Source organism: Heliangelus exortis, chromosome 2 (genome assembly GCF_036169615.1).
Source record: "Heliangelus exortis chromosome 2, bHelExo1.hap1, whole genome shotgun sequence".
Lineage (NCBI taxonomy): Eukaryota > Metazoa > Chordata > Aves > Apodiformes > Trochilidae > Heliangelus > Heliangelus exortis.
The window spans coordinates 63,189,756-63,215,582 of record NC_092423.1 but is presented as its reverse complement, the minus strand read 5'-3'; the positions used below and the strand labels follow the sequence as shown (position 1 = coordinate 63,215,582).

Sequence of the window (25,827 nt, the reverse complement as noted above, 5' to 3'; positions counted from 1 at the left end):
TCAGCTGCTCCACAGCAGCTGCCAGTGGACAGGCCCATGGCATACGTGACTGTGGGGAAGGTTCTTTGCACGTGTTGTTGGGTAAGGGATAGCAGACAGAGATAATAAAGCATCTGACGTACACTGAACTGCTTCTGTGCCTGTAAGGAAGCTGCCTGCAACTTTCTGCTTGTTCTGCAGCTTCTGTACAGCAACACATCCATGCTGGGATGTGCTCTTACTCTGGAGAATATAGGAAGGGGACAAGGAATACAGAAAGCAAAGGGCATGAAGATAATAAGGGGATACCCATCAGGGTTAAAAAACAAGCTCTGCAGAGAGGAAAGGGCACCCCTATTCAGTCAACATTAGGACTGATGAATTCCTAAGGTTATTTGCCCCATAAATTTCAGGAACAACAACAAAAAAAGGAGTGAAAAATACAATTTGGTGATATGATGTGAATAAATGAAAAAAACCTTTTTGGTGTGTTCTCCAATGTAGTGCTTTGAAGATCCACTTAAGAAGCAAGACCTAGGAAGGTAACAGAAAGTGGCCAGGGTTTGTGGCAGCCCTTAGTGAGCAAATGCTTATGAAAAAATTCATGTTTGATTAAGGATATTAAAAAAAAAAATGAAGTAGATCTGCATTTTGCAATTCAGAGAGATGGCAAATAAACTGAGTGTTTATATTGCTGACTCTTTCAGGAATATTTGTGCTATAAATTTTGGGGATGTTTAATTTCCTCTAATTTGTCTTGAGCAGATACTTTCATCTGGTAAGTTATCTACAAAAATATTAATGCTAAAAAGTGCATTAAAGCTTGAAATATGAACAGTATATTTAGGAGACTAGTCAAATATTGAGTTTTCTAGGCTGTATTTAGAATGATGTGTACAACTCAGTTTGTCCCATGACATGCCTAGATTACTTCTTCAGATATTGCTTTCTTTCTGGTACAGAATTCATTAAGAGAGGGATTGCACTCCCTCTTAGAAGACAAAGACATGCACTAATTGCAATTTTTTAATAATGGACAGATGGTACTTAACAAAACCAGACTTACTTCCATTGACTCCATTGATGGCATCACACTCCATTCCACCAGATCTGTGCGAATCTGAAAATAATGATTCAAGCCGAGTCACTGCTTTCTCCAGCCTCTCCATCAACCCATGAGTCTCTGCCATTCTGAAAAAATCATTAAGGAGAGAAACAGCGTTAGAGCCCCCTGAGTAAAGCCCACGCTTTACTTCATGTCACAGCTCTGTTCATCAAGTGGCTTTATCTTGTTTCAGCTCTTATGGTAAAACTCTTTCTTTTCAAGCACTGTCTTCCTGGCACATGGAAGCTGCAGTGGAGCTCCTGACATGGTAACTTGCATCCGTGTCAACAGGGCACATTATCAGTACTCAGCCCTGCTTCTTCATCCTAAGCAGCAGATTCAAGCCACTGTTAGTCTAGCTTTGGACAATCTGTACGTGGACAATTTATGAAAAATATATGTGTATACTCCCAGTCAGATACTGGGATGACTGAAACATTTATAAATGTAATTGGTAAAAACTTACGCCTGCAATTATTTGCATCAACCAATTACAGAGGCAAAATACAAACCCAGTTAACACTTGAGTGGAAGCCAGGCTTTAGATGTATGGCTCCTGACTTTTAAAAAGGTACATTCTGATATTTGCCTCAGTCTTCTATGTTTTATAGTAAGACTCAGATACCTTATTATTAAGACTACACAAAAAGTCAAGGTCTCCTGTTTGTTCTTCTTCTATGATTTCACATCAGTCAAATGTTTTCTTACCAAAGTACCTGATGTGAATAGGTGTTTAAAATCAAGAGCAATTAACCTTTGGAAAGAAAAAAGTAATACACATGCCTGCTTGTGCACTACAGCTACAGTGCTTTTCATTTAAAATGCAACAAAAATAGGTTAACTTTTTAACAACTCACTCATTACTTCCTTTCCCTGCAACGTGATTATCTGCTTTCTTACATATGAGGAAGTGTAGGCAATTTTGAACACTGGCCAGCGTCTCAGGGAACACAGTGCTATATACATTACAGACTGAGAAACTGTTATATAAGCAAAGATGAAGCTATGTTTAAATCCCCTGTCATTTAATATAACAAATTTAACGTGCGTGTTCCTCACTGAAGGTTGTGTTTTGTTCTGCTACACGACACACGCAGTAAAGGGGGGGAGAGAAGTGATCTATGGCTCTTGATAAACATGATCCTTGTGAACAGTTTCAGCTCAGTTCCCACAGCAGGGTTACACCCCCTGCCCTGCTCTGGGGTGTGCAGAAGTAGGGGCAACGGGGGAACTCCCATCCCCATCTGAGTCACCCTGGTAGGCAGCAGTTCTCTGGGGTCCCTGCCCTGTGGCACTCTGCCACAAGACACTGATTGCTGTATGGCTTGTAGGCTTGAAAGGCTATGCATACCTGAAATATATGTGTAAATGTATTAATTCCTAATGAACGGCCTGATAAAAGTGCTCGTATTTCAGAGATACCAAAGCATAATAATAGATTCCAATAAACTGTGCAATGCTACGCAACGCCAGCAACCAAAACAAACAATGCTGCTTCAGTGTTCCCATACCCAGGTGAGAATGCCTCAATGTTATGATTAAAAAGTAAAGTAGCATGAAAAGAAGGGGTTTGATTTAGAAATTAAAATCAATAATTCTTACAAATAAAAAAAAAATAATAGCATTTTTAAAATTGAAGTGCCAAAAATTATTAGCCACTATGACTGTGGAAAACCATGCAGAGCTCTTGTGCTGAGTCTCGCTGCCTGTCAAACAAGGTGGGACCTTCAGACTTCACCCTACTGAGTTTTGTGTTTACCCTAAAAGCGAAGCAGAAGATTTTACAGTGAGAAACCTTCCTGAGAACCCTTCTCATGAGAAAATTTTGTCTGGCGTTTATGGGTTTTTCCCATTTACAATAAATAAAAAAACAAACCCCCAAAAGAGGATGGAATTAGTGTCCATATAAACACTGCCAAAATTCAGAGAGGATCTCTTTGCTTACACTTTTGGGGCTTGTAAGCCTGATTTTGCCTGTGGAAGGACCCAATTGTTTGACTACAAACCCAACGCGTTTGACTACGCACACCTGAAGTCTGAGGAATCTCACAATTGAACAGAGATGGATCAAAACTGTGATGTTCTATCCAACAAACTGCCCTCTGTAAGATGCTAAGAATATGGATTATAGTATCAGAAGCTCAAAGTAATAACCCAACTCAATAATCCTATGGACATTTCTATGCTGCACTTTCCAGCTGCAACATAGTCTTTTGCTCACCATATTCTTTACAGCTTTATTCTATTCCCATTTGCTGGAGAACTCCAATGTTGTTCTTCTAAAAGCAGCTACCACCGGCAAGGCAATCATGAAATAATATATTTTTATAGGCTTTTTGGACAGAAGTAGGAAAAATTTTTACCATAAAATTAGAGATGCCAGATTTTCATTTTTTTTATAAGCAATGTTACTCTTATGATCTCTTTAATCATTATGTTTATATAGAACATATATCCTTTTTTATCCATATATTTATGTATTCATGACTACATTGTATTTGTATTTATAGTTAGGTATATGCATGCACATAAGTATAGACACAGGTACTCCTGTCATATATGAATAAAGTAAAAATGTACTTTTGCCATTCCTGCATATAAAACTACAAGACCAAATCACTTATAACTAAAATAACCATACATTTACACTTTACCATCAATTGACTAGGTACCTATTTTACAAACAAGACTGGAATTAATATTATTATTCTGAAGTGAAGATCCACTGACCAAAAGCATGACAGCTCCCTTCATCTGTTCTCAATCTAAAGAGTGACACCTTTGCCTATATTTAGTGATTCACATATTTGGCTCATATTACAACAACCTTCAGCACTTTCCTGGCCTATATTCAGCTGTTCACCTAATTACTTACCATTCCAGACTGTGCTCTATGTGGTCAAACTGATGCTGCAAAGCCACAGCCCAAAAGGAGTCAGAACACAAATGGTGCAGCTTGACTCTGTGAAGATACTGTCTGCTTGATACAGCACCAGAGATTATATTATAAATAAATAATAAGACTGGTCTACTTACAGTGCCAAATGCAATCTTTGCATGTTAATGAAAAGAGGTTGTAAATAGGTCTATGGGATGCTTCCACTCCACTAAAGCACATTTTTACACCAACACAGAATTCTCTGTCTTACCTCTACTAGGATTTTAATTAAAGCTTTGATCTTAAAGTGGATTATGAGAGTTAATCATCTGTCTTTTCCTGGAGTTGATGCTGACTACCTATAAAAGCAACAGTGCTTCAACTCCCACACAGTCCCTGTATCCAGTTGCTATCTTGGTGGAGAGTTACACTGTCCTTCATTGAAAATAAGGTCAACTAAGAGTCACGTTGGGTGCTGACCCACATCTACCAGCAATAATTTAAATGTTGACATTTTTAACTGTCTCTTGTGCACAAAAAAGAAAGAAAGAAAAAGAAAAAAAAAAGGGGAGAGAGGGGGGGGGAATGGGGGCAATCCAGAGATCTGCCATGTTTACTGCTACTGATATCTTTTTTTGGGAGCTCTAGAGGTATTTAGCAATACTACCATCTGTCATTTCTTCTCCAAGAGAAGTGAAATCAAAACCAGGTAGAACAAGGCATGCTAAAGACAAAAAGCAGATCTCTTTTTACAGGCAGGCCTTGGGACAGTATCACTGCTTTTCTCCTCAGTTTGACAGCTGTCTCAAAGCACCATTCTTCTATTATCAAGGGTAAAAAAATTGTCTGTAGACTAAAATTCCCTGACATACTCATCCCAAAAAGCAGTCAACCTGAAGACAAAACATACTATTTCTATTATCACAATTATTACTATTTCTGTTATCACTGTATGTGACTTACAACAGAAGACTATGTTGCTTTATATACACGAAGTGACATGTAGAGTCCCGCACTTGGGCCACAACAACCCCATGCAACATGACAGGATTGAGGAAAAAAATGTCTGGAAGGCTGCCCAGAAGAAAAGAAGAAGGCTGCCTCAGAACAACCTGAGGTTGTTGGTTGATACCTGGCTAAATATGAGCCAGCAGTGTGCCCAGGTGGCCAAGAAGGCCAACAGCATCCTGGCCTGTATCAGAAAATGTGTAGTAAGCAGGACTAGGGAGCTGATTGTCCCCCTGACCTTGGCACTGCTGAGGCTGCACCTTGAATATTGTATTCAGTTTTGGGCTCCTCACTACAAAAAAGGATATTGAGGTGCTGAAGCAAGTCTACAGAAGGGCAACAAAGATGGTGAAGGGTCTGGAGAACAGGTTCTATGAAGAGAGTCTGAGAGAAGTGGGGTTATTCAGTTCAGAGAAAAGGCATCTGAGGGGAGACCTTATCACTCTCTACAACTACATGAAAGGAGGCTGTAGCAAGGTAGGGGTTGGTCTCTACTCCCTAGTAACAACAGGACAAGAGTAAAGAGCCTCAAGTTGTGCCAGGTATTGGAAGAAAGTTCTTCACTGAAAGTGTAATGAACCGCTGAAACAGTCTGCCCAGAGAGGTGGTTGAATCACCATCCAGAGAGGTGTTTAAAAGACATGTAAATGTGGTGCTTAGGGACATGGTTTAAGCACTGGACTTGGTTGATTAGGCTCATGGTTGGTACAGTTAGGTTGATGGTTGGACTTGGTCATCTTAGAGGTCTTTTCCAACACGAATGATTCTGTGATCTCAAGGAGAAAGAGTCTGTAATGAGTCTGCAGAGAAAAGCAATACAGTAGCATAAGAGGAAATAAATAATCACATGATGACTTGTCAGGCATGTGAAAATAGCAGGTTTGAAGACAAGAATGATGCCACCCTGTAAAATATTGTATTATTCTGACAAACATCAGCAAGGGGGAGTATAAAATTCCACCATTTGTTTACTTCCTAGCACTCTTAATTTAGGAGAAAAATAATTGACTCATTCCTTTATTTGTTTGGTTGGGTTTTTTACCCTTAGTACCAGTACAACTTTGCATCTGAAAAATTAAGCCAGGTGTCACTCAAGCTCATCATCTGGCATGCTACAGGTCAGACTTTACTTCTCCTTTGTACTATTCTCCTTCCTATTCTCCTTTCTTACTCTCTCCAAAACAGTGCATATGCATAAAAGAGAATACAGGCAGCAATCTGGCATTTTAACTGTATCTGACATTCTTACACTGCTTGAAAAATCACAGTCTTATTTAAAGCATAGAAACCTGCACAGGTGCTTTCTCTCACAGTCTTTCAATAAATTGCTACTGAGATGTGAAATAAAATATACAAAAACCTAGAGTGATAGCTGGTACTATCAGAGAGCCAGTCATAAACATTTTATAGCTCCAAAGTACTATGTCCTCTAAAAGGTCTGCACAATATATCTCAATGTATATATATATATATCAAGGAAGAAGAAATGCATATGCGTTCATGAACATCCCCTCATATTACAAAAGCATTTTATGGCACTTCTTTTCTGGAAAAAAACACCCCCACAGTGAGCTTGAACATGAAATGGCTAATAATCCAGTATCACCATTCAAATGTATGTATGAACCCTAAGCTGTGTTGACTGGGCAGGCTTTTTGCCATTTTTGGCATCAGACCTGAATTCCTGCTGCACCCCATTCTACTCCAGGCAATGAAAACCCCACTGGCCTGGAGCCTCAGGGGTTGCTCTCTCTAGGCAGAGGTCAGAAGCAGGCTGGTACTCAATGAGTTGTAAACGTGGAGCCCCTGAAGCTATTTGGGTTACTACAATCAAGGATTTTGGGTGGAGAATACAAAGGAGTACTGGTTAGAAGAAAGTATGTGTTGGTAGACAAGGCACAAACATTACCTTGTATGGTTTGTAGTTTGTTTCCCATTAGTTGTATGAGAGGAATGTAAGCAGAGGCTTGTCCAACTGATGTCAAGCTGGATTAAAGCAGAAGACCTCTCAGTAAAGCCCTGTGTGAGGAAAACTTTCCCAGGTTCAAATGAGAGCCTTTGTTGACCACCTTCTCTTGTTTTGTCCCTGTATCTGCTACAACCTCCTTTGAAAGATGGCACAATCTTCCTGCAATCTCTCCTTTAAGCATAGAGGGGGAAAAAAAAGTCCTAGTAAAAGACACAGTCTTGTTTATCAACCAGCATTAGAATTTGGACAATTTGTTTGTTTGCTTGTTTCTTAAAATAGGTAAGTGTCACACCTGAAATAGCAGAAATACAAAAATGTCTTTGTGACTTCTGCTTTTTGAGGAGTGGTGTGTCACTTTGGTAAATTTAAGTCTTGGCTGGCTCCAATTAAATGAAAACATGCAGGGAAAGATGGAGGCATTTTTTGTATCCCACTATTTAAAAAATATTAGTGCTTTGTGAAACAATCCCTATTTTGACAAATACCCCTACGACTGTTCAAGCATTTAAGATTTCTAATTACATCCTAGTTTAGTCCCATAATTAGGGGTGAGAAAGGGGTGCACACAGCAAGCTGTGTGTTTACAAGTCAATGTAGTAACAGCCTAGCCTGTGGTTAGGACCTTTGTAATTTAATATGAATTCTATAAAATATGTTGTGTTCATGTATGTGCTTAGTATTTCCTGGAATATCAGTTCACTTTCTAATTATATGTAAGTTCTGTAAGGAGCTCCTATCCCTTGCTGAATAATTTTGGCTGTCTTATCAATTTTGAGATCACAAAGAACATATTCATTATTTAATGATATACTGAAGCAGTCAAGACTTGGCATCTGTGTAAGCATGATTGACTTAAAATAACCAAGGCAACCCAGTTTCTGAGTGCATTCTCCTGTTCTTTTTATGCTCCCTTTTTATGTCACCACTGCTCAGTCTTTTGTCTTGGTTTTATTTTCTTCTCTCCCTCCAATGAAGACTTTTCGTATCACTGCAATCAACAGAAACATCATGTTCTTAGCCACCTCGTTTCCTATGTATCAGCGTGGTGCTTTGCATGTAAGTAAGCATCCTAAAGGTTTTACAAGCCACTTAATTACCTGTCATGAGACAAATTACTGTATGTAACCAGTCTGCCTTGCTAAACTAAGAAAGTACTGCATGCAGGCATTGATTTTATTGAAGTGTTTCAGTTGGGCTCGTAATAATTGAACAGTAAGATTCTTTATGCTATGGTTCCAACCAAACTGACTTTGCACTGTTGGAAATGGTAAACTCCACAAAGGAGAAACCCTTATAGTGTTTCAGTACTTCTAAATATATAGAAGATATAGAAGAAGAAAAACAAAAGAGGAAACTATTAACAGTGCTTCAATCTCTGAAAACACTGTGAAATTAATTCTGCAAAGATGACTCTCTAGATTTACTCAGTGCCAAGGTTAGTAGCAGGCTTGTTTGCTGTGAGAGCGGCCTTTCACAACACTTCCACACCCGACTTTTCATCCCTATCCACATTACACCAGTGTTTGAATAGCTGGGATTGATTTCAGCCAAGTTAGTTAGCATTTATACCCTCACCAGAACATCCTGCTCCTAATTATGGTCTCAGCACTCCGTGTCTGGTGGTGTCAGGCTCACCAAGGCTGCCCTGCTCAGTCTGCAGCCTGTGGCACTTCTTCCAGCATGGTGGTAGCCAGGGAAGCTGAAGCAAACTTTTTGCCATTTGAGCACTCCTTTTGCCCCACAGATTGTTTGTGATCTTTATTGACCACAAAGACTCAGTACTTTGGCTCATTTCCCATTCTAAAATTCAGCCCACTGATTCTCCAATAGTGCTAGCACTGCAATAGGTTGTGCCTTTGCTTCTGAATCAGAATGAAATGGGCTGCCTACTCCTAAAAAGACCTTTCTGCTTCTTGCTATAATTTGGTTGCTACTTAGAGGTTCCCGAGTTTTAATTATAATCCATGCAACCTTGCTCACTTGCCAGATCTGAAATATGTGGCTATTTATTCCTCCCCTCTCTCAGTGTGAGGTACCATAAAGATCAAACTGTACCCCTTTTCGATAGTTTTAAAGTTCACCTTTTCTACGATGGTTGTTTTAGAGGACCTGGGCCTGTTAGGTGAATTATTCTGCAGTTTCTTCTCTCTAAACAATGATGGATTACACATAGAAACGTGAATCATTCTTTTAATTTATTCCAAAAAGTAATTAATTAAACTAATAAAAAATGTAACTTTACTGCATAGAATCTGAGCATGTCTTCTTGGAAAAATATGAAACTACTCAAGTATGTACTTGAGCATTTACCTGTTTGGTTTTTTTTAATACATTCTGCAAAAGCATTAGGACCTTGATTCCTGGCATACTACTACTACTGGTATTTTGGATTTGAAAGCAATTTCTTTAGCCTGGTATCCTCTGAAAAATTGTGGGTCAGACACAGCAATTTTCATTAACATATGCTCAGGAAAGTAGTCTCAACGGGACCTGTTTTTGGTAACAGTAAGTCCCTGGAATTTTACATAGTCAGAATACCTTACATACGCAGGTAAAATGGAGACAACAGCAGACAGTATGTGTAGGGACTAAGGCCATGTCTATGCCATAAAGTCTTGCTAACATGGTGACAAAGATCACAGAGGTTAAAGAAGCCCATACTCTTGCTGAGCTAGCTAAATGAGCAGAATCTCTGCCATAGCTGCAGCTATGCTTACCTGTGCTTTTGCCATTTCAATCCACACTGCTTAGGAAAGGTGTTGATACTCTAGTATAGCTCTATAGTGGCATTCTCAAAGAATAGCTGAGCCTTTAGAGCTCAAAGCATTTCTAATCTGAAGAGTCAGTAAAAGATTATCAGTCAAAAAAAAAGAGTCATTTTTCAAAAACATGCAAGCAATTGGAACTGACTCCAAACCTCAGGAAAATGACAAGTTCCCAATTATTCCCTCTACTGCAAAAGATGCACTTAAATTTCAGAGAAATGAATCAATATTATTTTTATATATTAGAGATGCTTAATGCAGAAAAACTTTTAATGAGTTCATAATAAAGCATCTGTCTGAATAACTGCAATAATTTGTACCTGTTTTATTGGAGGTGGTTTTTTCAGTTTTACCCAAATAAGCACAATAAGTAAAGAATATTCTTTTTCATGTAGTCAGATGTTCTAGTAGGCAGCAGTTACAATTATTGAGTTATCTGCTGTTGTAAATGATGTTCAAACTTGTGAAGAGCCACAGAGAATATTTCTTTAACATATCTGGCAGGTCACAATTTTTCTCTGTAGAGTTCAAACCTCTTGCATCGTTACTCTCACTGACAGGCCACAGACTGAAAGGAACATGGAAAGACTGTGTGACTTGAGCCAGATAATGCTGCAAGTCAATGTCAAGACTAGGAGCCAAATACAATTGATCTGTTTTACAGCCCTCCTTGCTGCACTCTACTATTTTCCAATACCTGCTAATTCAGATTCCCATGCATTTTATTCTTGGGGGGAATGTTAATTCTTTGTCTTTTTTTTCCCTAACTTAGGGTCCTCAAGGTATTTGAAATTGTTAGTAAAAATTATACACTGGGATTAGTAAAATCTAGTGATAGGGGAGTTTAATACATGTAATCTTAGTACTTTTGCTCTTTATGGTTTATCAAAAAGCACTTTTCACTGAAGTGAACACCATAGCTGACAAAGAACAATAAAAACATGTCATAGCTTGGTTGTACTGTAATAGTAAATAATGCACATCCTCTTAGTTTTTATTTGATTGAGAAAATATATTTTATTGATTACATCTAAAGTTGTATCTGTTCACCTCCCACATCTGAGCAGCATTCATTTGAAGAGAAAGAATTGCACAGGAATTGTAGGAATATTCTGAAGAAGAGCATTTTTGTTATGCCCAAACCTAAAAGGGCCACACTGTTGTACGTGCCCAGCTTTGCCACAGAAGGTGGGTTGCCTTTGTTCTTGTGCAAACTTGCTCAAAATAGAATCAAACAGTATTACAAAGCTCTTGTGTTGAAAATGCATAGAATCGGAAAAAAAGTTTGTTATCATTTGCATAATGAATAATTTAAAGGAAATGCTAGGACAAAATTAGGATATCCGATTTGTGGTAATGTATTAAAAGGCCAGCTTTGAGAGTATGTACTGAACTCCAACTCATTCTATCTATGAAACAGATAGAATTTTGCTATTCTAAATAATTTTAAAAGTTACATTTCTGAAGTAGGACTGGTTTCCTGACTATAGATTCGTAACACAATGAAACATGGCAGTCCATGAACCATTGCCACTTTTGCCTAGCTTAGTAATAAACTGATACAATTTTACAGTATCAATCCCACCCTGCTAAACAGACTCCTTTCAAGTATTTCCTAAGGGACTGGACTCTGCAGTTTTTTTCATGGAAAAAAACCACATTGGAAAATCAACCACATTTTAAGCAGTGCATATAAAGAAAGCTTTCTTCCCCAGATACTCTTTGTTTTTAAGACTGCCTGTATGCATTATTAAACCTGTATTTTACTTGCTAAAAATCCTCGCTGTGATCCTGTAACGCTAAGACACAGATCTACAGCAACCCTCGAAGCAGAAGGAGGGTTTCACATTTTTAGGTGGGGTCATGGCAGGTTCTCCTCGGCTTTGTGTCTCTGGGGGAGCGCTCCTTCCCCATGTCAAGTTACTGCACAACGCAGCATCTCAGCTTCAGTTCTTCAATTCCTACCTTCCCCCTGCCCCCTTGGAACGCTGTCTCGTATCTGCAGAATCCTTCACATATTTTTATACAAAGGGATAGATTCCGTCTTCAGCTCTCTCGCCCTAGGATGCTGTTTAACCCCTTTCTCTGGAACCTGTAGGCTGTTCAGTCACCCTCACCACACACACACCTCTGGCTCCAAGGACCCGAGCCCAGTCACCCACCAGCACCACCTCCCAGCTCCAGCTCCACAGCCGCCTCCCTCAACATTAGATCATCTTACGCTGATTAAGAGAGTTCAAGACTGGCATCGCTTGACAAGAGTCAGCTCTGCATTAACAAGCAGAGGGCATTTCCAATACCCTGACGGAAAGCGGGCCTGCCCGGGACCTGGGCTGGGGCACAACCGGCGGTACCATTCGGAACCGTGCACGGCTGCCGCCGGCGCCGACCGGGAACTTGGCGGAGGAGGTCCGGGCTCAGCCCCACAGAAGGATCCCTCATCTGCCGTGGTATTTAGCTCGGGTCTTTTACCCCATTCCGACTACTTGACACCCCCCCCTATCCCCCCCCGCCGCCCCGCCCCCTCCCCGCGGCTCTTAGCGCTTATCACACGGGGAGGAGGGCGGGAGGGGGAGGCGCAGCCCGGCACGGGTGACAGAGGGGACGCAGAGCGGACCCCAGTCCGTCAGCACTGGGGGCCCTGGCCCAGATGGTGCCCAGGGCACTGCCCGTTCAACCAATTCCGCCGCAGCCCCCGTCCCGAGCACCGAGACTTTCCCTCATCGCCACCCCCCAGCCCCAAGATGTCCGCTGCTGCTGCTGCCGCCGCCGCGACCGCTCCCCCACTCCTCCCCTCGGTGCCACCGCCGGAGGGAGAGCCCCCAGATCACGCAGAGCCCTGGCCGAGCCCGCCCCAGCCTGACAGAGGCCGGGGGGTTCAGGCCGCTCGCCGCATCCCGCCCCTCCCGCTGCCTGCTCTTGAGTTACCTGTTTTGATGACCCGTGTAGCCTCTTTTTTTTTTTTTTTTTTTTTTTTTTTTTTTTCCTCCCCCCCTCCTCTCTGCAATGAAAATCCGTGGCCGGTCACTCGCTCCCCCCCTCCCCTCGCCTCGCTGCTGCTCTACCTTCTTCTCCTCCTCCTTCTCCTCCTCCTCTTCCTCCTCCTCCTCCTCAGCGGGAGCCGGTGTCAGTCAGTCACATCAGCTGCCCGGGCAGGCAGGCAGAGAAATGCCCTGCAGCTTCCGGGAGTGCCAAATAAAGACAAGTCCAGAAAGAGAGAGGCACGGTGGCAGAGATGGAGAAAGAAAGCAAAAAGTGGGTGGAGTGTGAAAATGAAGAGAGAGGGAGAGGCAGAGGGAGCAGAGGTGTCTCTCGGCCGTGGTGCGGCAGCTCCGGAGCCTGGGAGGAGGTGGATATGGCCGTGGTGGTGGAGCCTGGCGGAGGGGCAGGGGAGAGAGAGCGCAGGCACCCAGGGTCGGGGCACCCAGGGACAAAGGCGTGGTGGCCCCGCTTGCCCTTCAGGCTCGGCTCGGGTGAGTGGGAAGCCAGCAGCCCAAGCCACACAGGCCCAGCCCGGGCTGGGAGAGGGGAGCATGGCCCCTGTGGGAACCAGCAAACTCCTCGCATGGCAGGGGGAGGCTGAGGGCAGCCTCAGGGACACCAGGATACTTCGTTGTCTACTCTGGGACAGACTAAACTGAGATGAGCCCGCAGTGGGGCTACTGCCTGCAGTCAGTACGGCCACAAAATCAGGACTTGTTTTTTTACAGGAGGCAAACCCTTGTGCCTAGGCCTCCTTTGTCAGGCCCTGTGGGCTTCACGCTGGTCTGTACCCCCTGGCCAAATGTTGTCTGGTTACATGGTGCTCATCACCACATGGTCTCAAGGGACAGCTGCCCATCCAGATGAAATCTGCTTCACCTTTAGATATCAGAAGACCTGTTTTTCTGTGCTAAAGCCTTGGGAGACAACCATGAATTCACCACCTCTAAAGGAACAGTTTGTTCTTGAAAAATAATTAATTGTTCAGAGAGAATAAAAAAGACCGCGTGTATTTTCAAGTCAACCATGTGGCTGACTTGAAATTACTTCCCTATCAAATATATAGCTTATTTTAGCAGACTTAATTTTATTTCTGATAGTTTGACAACAACACTATAAAATATGGAACACAAGAATTTGTTTTAATTGTGCAGCAGTTTAATGGAGGCTGAGGAAACTTGTATTTTTTAATAGCAGCTCACAGGCCTCACATGCCCAGAGACAACATTAAGCAGAAGCAAGCTGACTCAGAAGAATCAGTCTGGGATCCAAACCCACTAGTCCAGACAACGCAATTGGTATCGAAAATTGTAAAAATTCAGTGGTGCGCCTTCGTGTGCACAATGAAAAGAACTGCTTCTCCTTGGCATGGATAAACAGCCAGATGAAGTCAACAGCAAAGGTTTTAAACCAGAGTCTTGCCAGACCTTCCAAAAGTGAAAAGAGTAGTATGGAATTGGAAGACCTGATTGCAAAAATGCACGGAAGACAGAAACTACTTGAGAGAAGTAAAAAACAAGCCCAGAAGACCTATTTCTGGAAAAAAACCACAAAAGTTTAAGATACTGTGAAACTGCTACAATGAGATAAAGCTCAAAGTCCATATTCCATGCAACTTAGAGAGAAAAAAAATTCCAACACCTGTGCAGTCTCAGCATGGTAAGTGGAAGGTTTAGGATGCTAAATGCAACTGAATTACTGTAGAATGTCAGTTTCAGGAAAATGAAATGTAGCTAACTTATATGAAGTTTTTCAACTTTAAAAAGAGCACATTAAAGCACTCCACATCATCCTTTTACATCACAGACACAGGGGAAAGAGGCAAAACTCACTGAGCATTTCCTTTCCATGGGAAGTCTTCTGAGGCTACCAAACTGGCAGATGGCCTCCGTGTCTAAAACAAGTTCCACACATACTCACTCCGGACTTCCATTCCGTTCTTCATAAGCAAGTTCTTTTTTGCTTTCCCCAGGAGAATGTTGGCAAAGTTTAAGGTATAGGACTAAGGTAAAGAGAACAACAAAAAGTAAAAAATTTAGTTAGAAGGGAAAGAAGAGAGATCCAGTAATTGTAAACTGATCTCATAATACAGAGGAAACCCAGTGGCAAGGAATAAAGTCAGATGTAGCACCTGAAAACATTAGAGAGCCTTGCAGTTTCAGTGTACATAAAGGTAATCTTAAAAGACAGCTCTGAAAAGACCTTTGTAGTTATTAACTAAGGCTGAACCAACACAGCCCCCTAAAGAGAAGAAAGGAATGAGAGATGTGCAAATTTTGGACTTTGCAAATATTTTATGTGAAAAAAATATTGACTAAGATGACATGTTATTGTTTCATCCCATAAAAGAAAAAGAAGGCCTAGACAGCAATTAAAAAATAAATTTTGAACATTCTTGGCACTGGCATCAAGTGGAACACTGGGCAAGGAATAAGTAGAAGATCAGGCTCTGGGGCTGAGTGCTTTGCCCTCAGTTTAAAAATGCTTTCATATATTGGCTTAAGATTTACATGCAGAAAGCTCAGTAATTGCAACATTAAAAGTTAAGGGGTTTTATTTATGTATTTTTTAGTGGGGGCAGGGTCACTACAGGATCAAAACATTAAAAAAAACTTTACAATTCTAATTTATGCTATAGACCTCATGAAATTTTGAGGACCTCTTCTTAATGCAAAATGTAGAGTAATTGGCCTCTTGTGGGAAATTACTCAATTAAATAAAATATAATAGATCATGAAGCACTGTGTATGGCATTTAATATAACTTCATAATTTATTTTTTCATTTTACTTTTTGGCTTTGCTGCTGCAGACAATCTGTGCCAAGGCTGGCATGTTTTATTCTGTTGTATAGAATAATGTATTTCTGAAGCTGTGCAGGGATCCCAAAGTACACATGAGAGGTTGTAGAGCTAGACTATAAAAATTTCTACAGAATGACAGCATTTTAGCCTACTTAGAAGAAAATATTATTGTTTGTCTTTTATTTGCATACACATTTTTTCACAGACAGCAGTTGAAAATGTTAATGCTTATCTTCCCAATATATGTTGATTTTTAGTGATTGTAAAATTTCCCTATTGATATTCAAGTTGCATCTAAATCATTCTTAGGTAAGCGTGGAGAAAACCACAAATATTGTTGCTCATTTCCTCGATTTCTTGAAGTCTGTTTTTCTTGCAGAAAGTATTAATATGAACTAAAATTTCACAAGCACTTACTGATGTGAAAATAAATTGGAATATCTTGAAAATCTTGGTTATGTGAATTGCTAGATCTGCTCAAATAATACTGCAGTGGATTCAGGACATGCCAAAATGCCTTTTGCTTAACAAATCTGCTGTTTAGTCTACAGAATTTTAGGAATAGCACATAGCTAATTAACTGAATAGATTTGTGAAGAGCACTTTTTCAAGTGTCAAGACATTTGGGAAGAGAAGCAAAGATTTTGTCAAGGAAGTGGACTATTTCTCCTCTTTTAAACTAGTGTGAAATAAGGCTGAAACTGTCATTCAGTTTGATCCCCTGTAAAATAAGATTAAGGGAGATTCATATTACATTTAGTTTCATAGATGTCACTACTCCTTTTTTACCTCTTCTCCATATTCTCTTTTATGCAGTAAGCTCTAGAGGTGTGGACTCTCATTTCATAATTGTGCATTAATTATGCTTCTCTTTAGCCATGGCAACATAAAAAGTTAAATAATAAGCACGTGCTTATCATTAAGTATGTGAGTAATGGCATCCCTGTGTAGCAGAGCACTTAAGCATCCCAGTTGTATTTAAGCAGCTTGTCACACAGGGATGGAATTACTCAATTGTTTATAATTCAGTGTAAGTTTAAGGGCTTTGCTGAATCCAAGGGGAAAATGCCCTGATCTCACAAATGCTAATCTTTGTGACTGCCCTTACTAATCATAGTTTTGTGGTTTAATTCAGTTCTGTGGAGCTGTTCTTTTGGGAAAGCTACTCAGTGAATATTGCAGGCTTGGGCCCCAGTTCTGGGAAGTATTTCCATTACCCTATCTATTTATTATCACGAGACACAGGCTTCTGCTGTATTTTTTCCTGAAAATCCTGTTTTACACAGTACTGGGTTTTGGTATGGATTTTGAGTTAATTTGGGCAGAAATTTGCAAGAAGCTTTTAGTGGGGACGATTTAATCAGAGAGAGAATCAGAGGAAGATCAGGTATGTGAGTGTAATGTTACCCTGTCACCTTGAACTACTCTTTTTTAAGGCATGAAACCTGTGGAAGCAGTAGTCAAAAGGAATGATGAATTCTCACTCACTGATCAGTATTATTTCCCTGTTTTAGAAGGATCAGCATTTCTGTTTGAGCTTCTTGGCTCTTTCTTGATCTTCCTTTAAATCTAGGTTGCAGCTCATCCATTAAGAGACTATCAGTGTCCTCGAGTTACAAATTGGTGCAACTAAACAAAATGAGGTGCTGCTTCCAGCTCAGTAGTTGAATATCAAGTTCTGCTTTGACAGAGTTCTAGAACAGCTTTCCAGTGATGCTGGGCCACCATTCCAGCCCCAGGTGTGAGCTGTGAAGCATCTTAGGAGGGTAATTGCAGCTGGTTAAATGTCTGTACTCTTGACCTTGTCAGTGCTTTGTAATCCAGCTGTGCCTGAGGAAAATGGAAGCATAATGAAATACTGCCAAGGGTTAGAAACTAATAAAAATGTTCTGCAGTCTTTTTCATTCCACAGCTTCTCTGACTCATTCCAAAGGCCCCAGCATACTCAAGGAGCTCCAGTCACCTCCACAATGTGCAAATGGGGGAGGCATGAAAGTCTCGTGTTAGAAACTGTTCTGTGGTGGCTGCAGCTTTCTATTACTATAAGACACTTATTTTCCTTGTTGTCTGCTGCTGTTTTTTTCATCACAATGTCTAACATCAATGTCATGATCAGAGTTTTTTATGAGTTTCTGCATCTACATCATCAGTAAAATGCATCAATCCGTTTCGTGTACTGCTCTACTGACAGTTAAAATCCCTTGTCTAGGGTTCCATAAGAACCATTTCTGCTTATTACAGAGGAGGTTCTGCCATGGGTTACTTTTTTCCCCAATAAATCCAAATTGCAAATATTTTTTCAGCCCCTGGAGGTAGAAAGCATAGAGCCAGCTCTAAACTTTTTTCCCAAGATGATTTACTAATGATTCCCTGAGGTCAGTATTTTTTGTTGCATAGGGAAGGCCAGCCAGTTGGTGCAGCAGAAGTACTGAAAAATCCAGACAGACAGAAAATATGATTAGTTTCTTCTGGAAACCTGGGTATATTTGAGATTCTTTTGGTTGCCATTTCTGAGGTTTTGGGTAATAATCAAGTAGTAAATTTAAGGTTTACTATACAAACCACTGGGCTAGAAAATTATTTTTTGCTTGAAATAATTACACAATCATCCAATTTTAGGAAATATTGCTTTAAGAAAAGCACAAAATTGTGCAAAATTTGTGGTAAAGCCACATGAACTGATGACACGTTAATTTTTTACAAGGATAACAGTTGTAGGATATAATCAAATCACAGCTTGGGCAGCTGACCAATGCATAGTCTGACAGTTACTTATTTAGAGTTGTTCCAAGCACTTAATGAGACTGAGCTCTTATCCAGACAGTGGTTCATAAGTAGCATAACCCCAGCTGCAGTCACTGCAGGCCAAGTAAGTCACAGAAACCTCCTTAGAGGCAGAATTCCTCTGTTCCTCCACAACAGTTAATTTGCTACTGAGTGGCATTTGCTACCCACTTCTGCTGATGCTCTACCTAGCTGGTTTTGTCCATCTCCAGGCTCCTTTGTGCTGGATGGGTGAGGGGAAAGTCCTCATTAGATCAGTTACTCAGGCAGAAAATAAAAACCTTTACCTTGTCTTATTCACCATGCTCAGGCTTATCCTGTAAGGATCTGTTTAGCTATTGACAGACATCTTATGTAAACACATTTACTACTCTAATACAGACTAGAGACTGAAAAAATGTGAATCTTTAGAATCTTTTACTTATTTCTTGAAAGGTACTGAAGGGTTTTATGCTTTTCCAATAGAGAACTGAAATTCCAGGGGCAACAGTGCTGTGACTTTTCTTCTGGTCCTTCAGCCTCACCCTCAGCCAAGGACTTGAAGAGTGAGGATACCTCAATTTTATATCCTTCTGCAAAATGAGACTGCTGGCAACGATCCCTAGGTACAGTACTTTACTTAAATGAATATGCAGTTTTGTCAGCCTAAATTATTATTTTACAAATGATCACTACCAGGATTAGGTACAAGGAGCTGATAGGCACAGCAGCACAGATCTCAGTACAGTCATTTGCTCTACCTTTTATATTCTCCACAGCAAATGGAATTGCATCTTTTTATTTTACAATATTTTGAGACCTTTTTAAGACCCAGCCCCCTTTCCTGAAATGTATCCTTCTCAATATATATTTTTCTCATGTCTTCTGTTGAGTAAAGAAAGGTTCTTTTATAAGAACTTCATAAGTGTAAGGGTTTTAGGATAAATAAAGCCAGCCACTGGAGCAGCCAGATTATCTTCCTGTCTTCCTTTTTTTTTGTTTGTTTGTTTGGTTTGGTTTGGTTTTTGTTTGTTTGTTGGTTTGGTTTGGGTTTTTTTTCCAAAAATGGAAGGAGCAGCAAAGAAAATGAAGAAAGAATATTTAAATTTAATGCCTAAAATGGACTAGAAGGAACTATAAATATTTCACACTAATGGGGTGAAATCATGGTTCCTCTTAAGTCTGTGTGTGTTTTGTCACTAACAGGGTCAGTACTTCCCCTACATATCTGGATTAATGTTTTCCTTGAATTAATACAGGCCAGTGATTTAGGTATCAGAAATAATATTTTTATTTCAAAACCAGTAATTTATTTCATTCTTATTTTCTTGCTTTCCTGTATTTACACAGGCTCTGTGCATGATGCACTGTATTTCTAAAAGCGATCACTTTCTTTAGAAAAGAATATTGTTTGCTCTCCTGAATAATTCATCTTGGAGTTCTTTTCTAATTCCCCATCAGATGTGCCATTCTCGTGTCTTCGTAAGGGAAGAGAAAGGAAAACAACACTCTAAGGCTGATTTATGAATTAGACCATGAACATTAAAAATATATGAAGTGTTGATATAAATAAGAACTTCAGTTTAGATTCTGGTTCAGTTATATCAGTAGCTCTGAAAAAACACTACTGGTTGTAAACAGATTTCCAGAAAGGTAGATTACTTATTACAGAATATGAAAAAGGAAGAAAAGAAAGAAATATAATGAAGATTTGATATTTAACTTTGAGCTAATATGGCTGACAATAGAAGTAGGATTTGAAGGAAAACAGAAATACATAGAGCACAATATAGTTTCAACAGTAACCATGATGCAAGTTATAATATTTGCAAATGAACCAGCTAATAATTAATAAAAAGCTTTTTATCCGAATTCCTTTATAACCTATTAGGTTAAAATATAAATATTTTAGATGGAAAGGAAAGAACACAGAAACACCTTCATAGAGAATCTGTGGCCCATAAGCATTTTTAAGGTCTTTCATTAGACTACTGTTCCACAGTTGATGTCAGATCACTGAGAAATCTTTCAGCATCCCAGTGAGGTTCAGGTCCCTCTTGACCTGACAGTCTGTAGGAGTTCATCTGCCTCTACAACACAGCTGCTGTGGGTTATCTCCAAATCTTTGTTATGAGCAGCTCCAACTCATTTTCCCAGTATAAAACAGACCCAGGCATTGCAGCTGGTATAAAATGTTGTTACAAATCTGTGTGACTTGTGTTTATAAAACGTTAAATTTTAATAAACAAAATAGTTGTGTATCACCATGAAGAATGTATTTACAAAGTCAAACCAGTATTAAGGATGCACATCTTTGGCACAGCATATAAAAGGTTGTTACTTGTAGTTGAGTACTGGACCAATACTGGACTCTTCCAGTCACCAGTTTCATTCAGCCTCTAATAATCAACCAAACCTATTCTGCTTTTCTGTGGCTGGTTGCCTCAGGATAGGTGAGTGGATTGTCTATGGCTTCTGTGATCTTAAAGGAGGTTTACAAGAAAGATAGGGACAAACATTTTAGCAGGGCATATTGGCATAGGACATGGGGTAATGGTTTTAAACTAAAAAAGGGTGGATTTAGACTAGATCTAGTGAAGAAAATTTTTACAATGGGGGTGGTGAAATGCTGGAACAGGTTACCCAGAGAGGTGGTAGATGCCCTATCTACCATTCAAGGTCATGTTGAGTGGGGCTCTGAGCAACCTTATTTAGTTGAACATGTCCCTGCTCACTGCAGGTGGGGGCTGGATCAGCTGAGCTATAAAGGTCCCTTCCAACCCAAACCATTCTATGATTTTATGATCTTCTATGTACACACAGGATTAGAGACTACAAGGGAGGTACTTAAGGGGTTGCATTTTTCTAAGAGCAAGGAAAGAATTGATGAGAGTTCTTTTTTATAGCACTTAACAAAAGGAAAATGAAATTGTGTTAGAGGAACAATGGATTGAAATCTTTTGGGGAAACAGAAGAGGGTTCCCACATTAATGTTCTTGGAAACACAGGCTGAGCTACATCATCTGTTGTGGTGTACAGCACATACAATCTCCTCTTCCTCAGTCATTCTTAAGTATTTATTCACCAGTGTTAATGTGGTGATGTTTAGGGGGTTGAAATAATTCTGAAGTCTTACTTTTTCAGAATTTTTCATGGTGTTCATAGCAGATATTCCTTAAACCCTTCTTTTAGTCTTTTTGAACAAATTTGATAGGGAACCTGATGTGCTCCCCACATGGGAGTTGTTTGAGGTTGATTTGTTCTGATTTTTTGTGTGATACAGGTCTGCAGCCAAAAGATTGTGTGTCTTGTATGGTCATTTGCTGTTCAGATAAGAAAAGCAGAGCAGAAGGGTCAGTTATTTATTTGCTTTTACAAGTTATTTTGCTGTTTTTCATTACCATTTTCCACCCTCAAGTTGTTATTTTGGAAGTCAGTTTTAAGACATTAATCACAACTTTTTTAATGTCTTAATTTTCCAAAATGGAAACTTTCCTATTCAGGAGTACAACTAAAACCTAGATTCCAAGCTGCCATGCTATGTTTCTAATTTTTGGCTGGATGCCAACAAATAACAAGCATTAGACCAGTTACTTTCATGTATGAGTGAAAATACACATACATTTATATTCATCTTTTCTGATACTGACAAGGGAAAGGATGATGAGCAAAGGGTCAGATCCTCAGAGGTGTTTACATCTCCTACAAAAGTACTTTTCAGTATGAACATTAAATAGGAGATGGGCAGCAATGATCTGCATCTGTAGTTTCCTGGAGCTGTTTTTTGCAGTAGGAAGCACACACATAGGACTCTTTCTGAGCAAAACACCTGCTGGTTTTAGTCCAGTTTTGCTTGAGGGGAGCCCCAGGTTTAAATGCCCACCTTTTCAAAGATAACTGAAGTCCACACCAGTTTAGAGATTGATTTGAGAGGGCAGGTGGCAGTCTTTAGGCATCTGCTCCTGTTCCAGCTGAAGTCAACTGAGACGTTTCCTTTATTTAATAGGAGATCGCTGTCATCCAGCAAATAATTAGCAAAAAACGACAGGAAAAATGCCCTTAAACCTTTGTGCAGCTGAATCAGCTCACCTTTGCAGAAAGCTCTTCTCCTTCAGATGATGTGGCTATTGCCAGGAGCAGCAGCAGCAGCTGCTGCGTGGGTGTCTGTGTGCGTGTCTGTGTGTGTCTTGCCTGGCAACCTCCTTCACTGACTGTGGATTTCAGCTCCCACGCTCCACCTGCACGGGGCACAATTACTCGGTTTCTGTACAGCAACAGCAGATTCTGCCTGGTGCTAATTCTTGGTTGAAAAGCAATTGCAGTCTTTCTTTTTTAAAAAATCATTGTATGCTCGGAATGCGTTTCCAGCCCCCCTTCTGCAGTGTTAATGGATTTCAGAATAGCTGGAAAGGTATGACTGCCCCCAGAATGAGAAGTACAGATGAATCAGTATTATATTAGCATGGTTTGTCATGTGTATGTGTATCTATGTACACATGTAAGTGATCTATTTTGTGTAAGGGATTCCAGTACTACTAGTCATAATAGTTTCTTCTGGTGTTGTTACACACATTGAATTGGAGAGTGTGCCATTAAAATAGCTGGTCAAGAATGTAGAAATACTCCTTTTTCTCTCTCGTTGCTTTTCTTCGTTAATTCTTTTCTAGTTTGTAACCTTATTTAAAGCATATAATCAGGCGAGTTTTTCTTTTATTTACATGTATATAGAATATTTAATGTAAATGTATAGCAATTATGTCTTACGTAGTAAATATCATATATGATATATATCATGTTACATATATAATATGTATAAGTATCTGTCACAGAATCACAGAATTCTTCATGTTGGAAGGGACTTCTAGAGATCATTCAGTCCATTCCCCTGAATATTTTTTTCCAAAATTATTTTTAATTTCATCAACAGTCCTTTTTTTTTTTCATTTTTTTCTGCCTTGTTTAAACCGTTTGTATAATGTACCCTAAAAAACTAAAACGAAAGATAAACGTGAAATATAAAAAGTACATAAAATAAGCATGTATTTTAGAAAATTTAACATAATTACATATAACAGATTGGTCACAAAGTTCAACAATGTTAGAAGCTCTCTCTCCTTTGGAATTAATAGTAATGTGATGATTTATATCATCTACAACTCTGTATCTGAGTTATTCTATGATCCTTTAAGATCATCACTATTAATGACAGGGTTTTTTGCCTCTTTAAAAACTGGTTTGATCATTCCATGTGAGCCACGCCCTGAAAAGCTGAAGTGCTTTGCACACTTGATTTAAAATTTAACCTCATACGGGTGTTAAACCTTTTTCAGTCTGTCATTATTTTGCTTAAGATGCTGTGGCACTCAGAGGTTTCTATCTGTTTAGCGGATCAGTTTATTATAATCTGCCAGGGCTTAGAACTCGATTCCTGTGGTCCAAGGTGCATACTGCATTTTTCTTCCACTAAAAATAACTGGGGAAAAAAGTTCACACACTTTTTTTTTTTTTCCAAGTGCACTGAATAGAACAAAAAGAGCTAGCTTAATAGCACTGTAAGCTAAACTCTTGTCATTGTGCTCAGAGCAGACAACAGACAATCAGACCTCCTCACATAAACCCAGAAACCATCAGCCTTTTACTGAAGTGCAGCTGGTTTTATGTGCACTTTCTAAGGTTCTCAGCAATGGTCACAATTGCTGAACAACAAAAATGCGGACTGATAACACCCCTGTTTGCTCCTAGACTTCTGAAAAGGTTTTGTGAGAATTTAAAAAAAAAAAAAAGTCTTAATAATTCATGTTGCTTTAGGCTATCACGATTCTACAGTCTAAAAGATCCCTAGCTTCAGAGCTGCAGAATCCCTGGGAAGTTCAGGAACCTGACTCTGCGGTGACCTTTTCTGAAAAAAAGGTCAGCATGCCACAGACAGACTTGCCAAGTCAACTGCTTTTCCCTGTGGACTAAAGCTTTGTGGTCTTATCCACAGATCTGTTAGAAAACTTGGCCAAGCTACTGCTTTTTGTTGTTTCAGGCACTATTTGTGTGATGAATGGAGTTTCATACTAAGTGAGAGTGACTTAAGTACAATGGAAGTAAATTTAAGAATTAGAAGCACTTAAAATTCATCCTGTGGCTCCCTCTACATTATCTCTCTTTTTTTTTTTTTCTTTACAATTTTAATGCAGATTTCCTACAGTCATTCGTAGGATTTGGTTCTGCACAAATCTCATTCTCCTGTTTTTCTGCTTCCTGGTCTTTTATTCTCTCAAAGTTGGAAGGGCATTAGGGAATGATCTTCCAATGGTTTGAATTAGCTTCAGTGCTGGGATCAAAAAATAACCTCATTACTGCCAGCTCATTATAACTACCTCATTATTTCCTATGCCAAAGAGCTTTTAAGCACTATTTCCTTTATTTTAGGCAAGCACTTTTGGGGTACAGGCCATTAACTGTTATTTTAAACATAGCAATAGAAATGTTTTGACAATTGGGAGTGGCTTGGAGTTGCAGTTTTGCTTTGACAATGGCTTGGGGAGTTTTAAGTGAAGATTAAATTTGGGCCAGAACAAATACATGGTCTTTCTATCCTCTTCCTTCAATCAGCTCTTCATGAGATAAAAAGACATTCATACTGGAAAGGCTATAGAAGCTGAAGATTTTACTGTATTAAACTTCTCTGGTAGCATATTTTCCCTGGCTTTCCTTTATCTGTGTTTGTTTACATCTTAGATTATGGTACCTGTTTGGTGCAAGAACTGTATTAATCAGCAATGTGTCTTTGGAGACCTGTGAATTTTTATGGTAATATTTTAGAAATGGACTCTCACCTGTGATTTTTTACATATTAAATGTTTCAGGTCAGAGTTTCTGTTCTAGGTCTCCAAACCTGTACAGGAAGCTGCAGAGATCTGCTGATTTATGGCCATGACACATCCAACCCAGCATTCATGCAATTACTTCACTGAAATATAATCTGAAACTAGGAATGTGTATGCTGCTAATGACTTAAAACTTTATTTATGTGACTACTGTAGTAAAAATAAATGCCAGTTGACAGGTGCTTCTATACTGAATATTGTCAGGTCATTGTCCAGTCATGCCCTCCAGGACTCTCTAATATTATTCTGATGCTGGGCACTGGTATGGCATTGGGAAGTGGGAGTTCTGAGGCTGCACAGACCTGGGATAGATCAGTCATGGACTGATCTGAGTAAAAGACAGCACTCTCAATTTTTTTAGTAACCTCACAAGCCTCAGTCAAGGTGCTTACAACAGAGTAAAGTATGAATATGTCAAATTCCTATGTGAGTCACAGACCAAAACCTGTGGATCAAAAGCTTAGGGGCTGTTTGCACTGGACTTCATAAGAATAAATTGCACTTGAGAGTCCCAGTGATACCTGTCACTGCTACAGGTTCTGTGGTCAGTTTGCTCTGAAGTGTCGAGCTTAGCACAAATACATACACCTAGAATTTATGTGCTCTAAGGAATCCCTTGTCGTCAAACCTATGTATCAGTAGCTAGGTATGTATAAATGAAAATGTGTAAGTGAATAAAGATAGATTGTTCTTATCTG

General features: G+C 39.7%; 1 protein-coding gene and 1 long non-coding RNA gene across 4 annotated transcripts in view; one reads left to right on the top strand and one right to left on the bottom strand.

The window, feature by feature from the left end:
* The window catches only part of CAP2 (cyclase associated actin cytoskeleton regulatory protein 2), a 68,060-nt gene extending 55,098 nt beyond the window's left edge, over positions 1-12,962 (bottom strand). Inside the window, exons 1-2 of one of the 2 annotated variants that reach the window (XM_071736405.1) lie at positions 12,770-12,962; positions 1,046-1,170 (exon numbers count right to left, since the gene is read on the bottom strand). In XM_071736405.1, coding sequence (XP_071592506.1) covers positions 1,046-1,169 — 124 coding nt within the window. In that variant the 5' untranslated portion in view covers position 1,170; positions 12,770-12,962. Of the gene's footprint in view, positions 1-1,045; positions 1,171-12,632; positions 12,674-12,769 lie in introns of those variants that run through there. The other variant, XM_071736406.1, reaches the window with a different exon arrangement.
* Positions 10,807-25,827, top strand: part of LOC139792692 (uncharacterized) — a 31,338-nt gene continuing 16,317 nt past the window's right edge. Inside the window, exons 1-4 of one of the 2 annotated variants that reach the window (XR_011724355.1) lie at positions 10,810-12,154; positions 13,881-14,345; positions 18,738-18,877; positions 25,128-25,777. This is a non-coding gene — a long non-coding RNA (uncharacterized lncRNA). Of the gene's footprint in view, positions 12,155-13,880; positions 14,346-18,737; positions 18,878-25,127; positions 25,778-25,827 lie in introns of those variants that run through there. The other variant, XR_011724356.1, reaches the window with a different exon arrangement.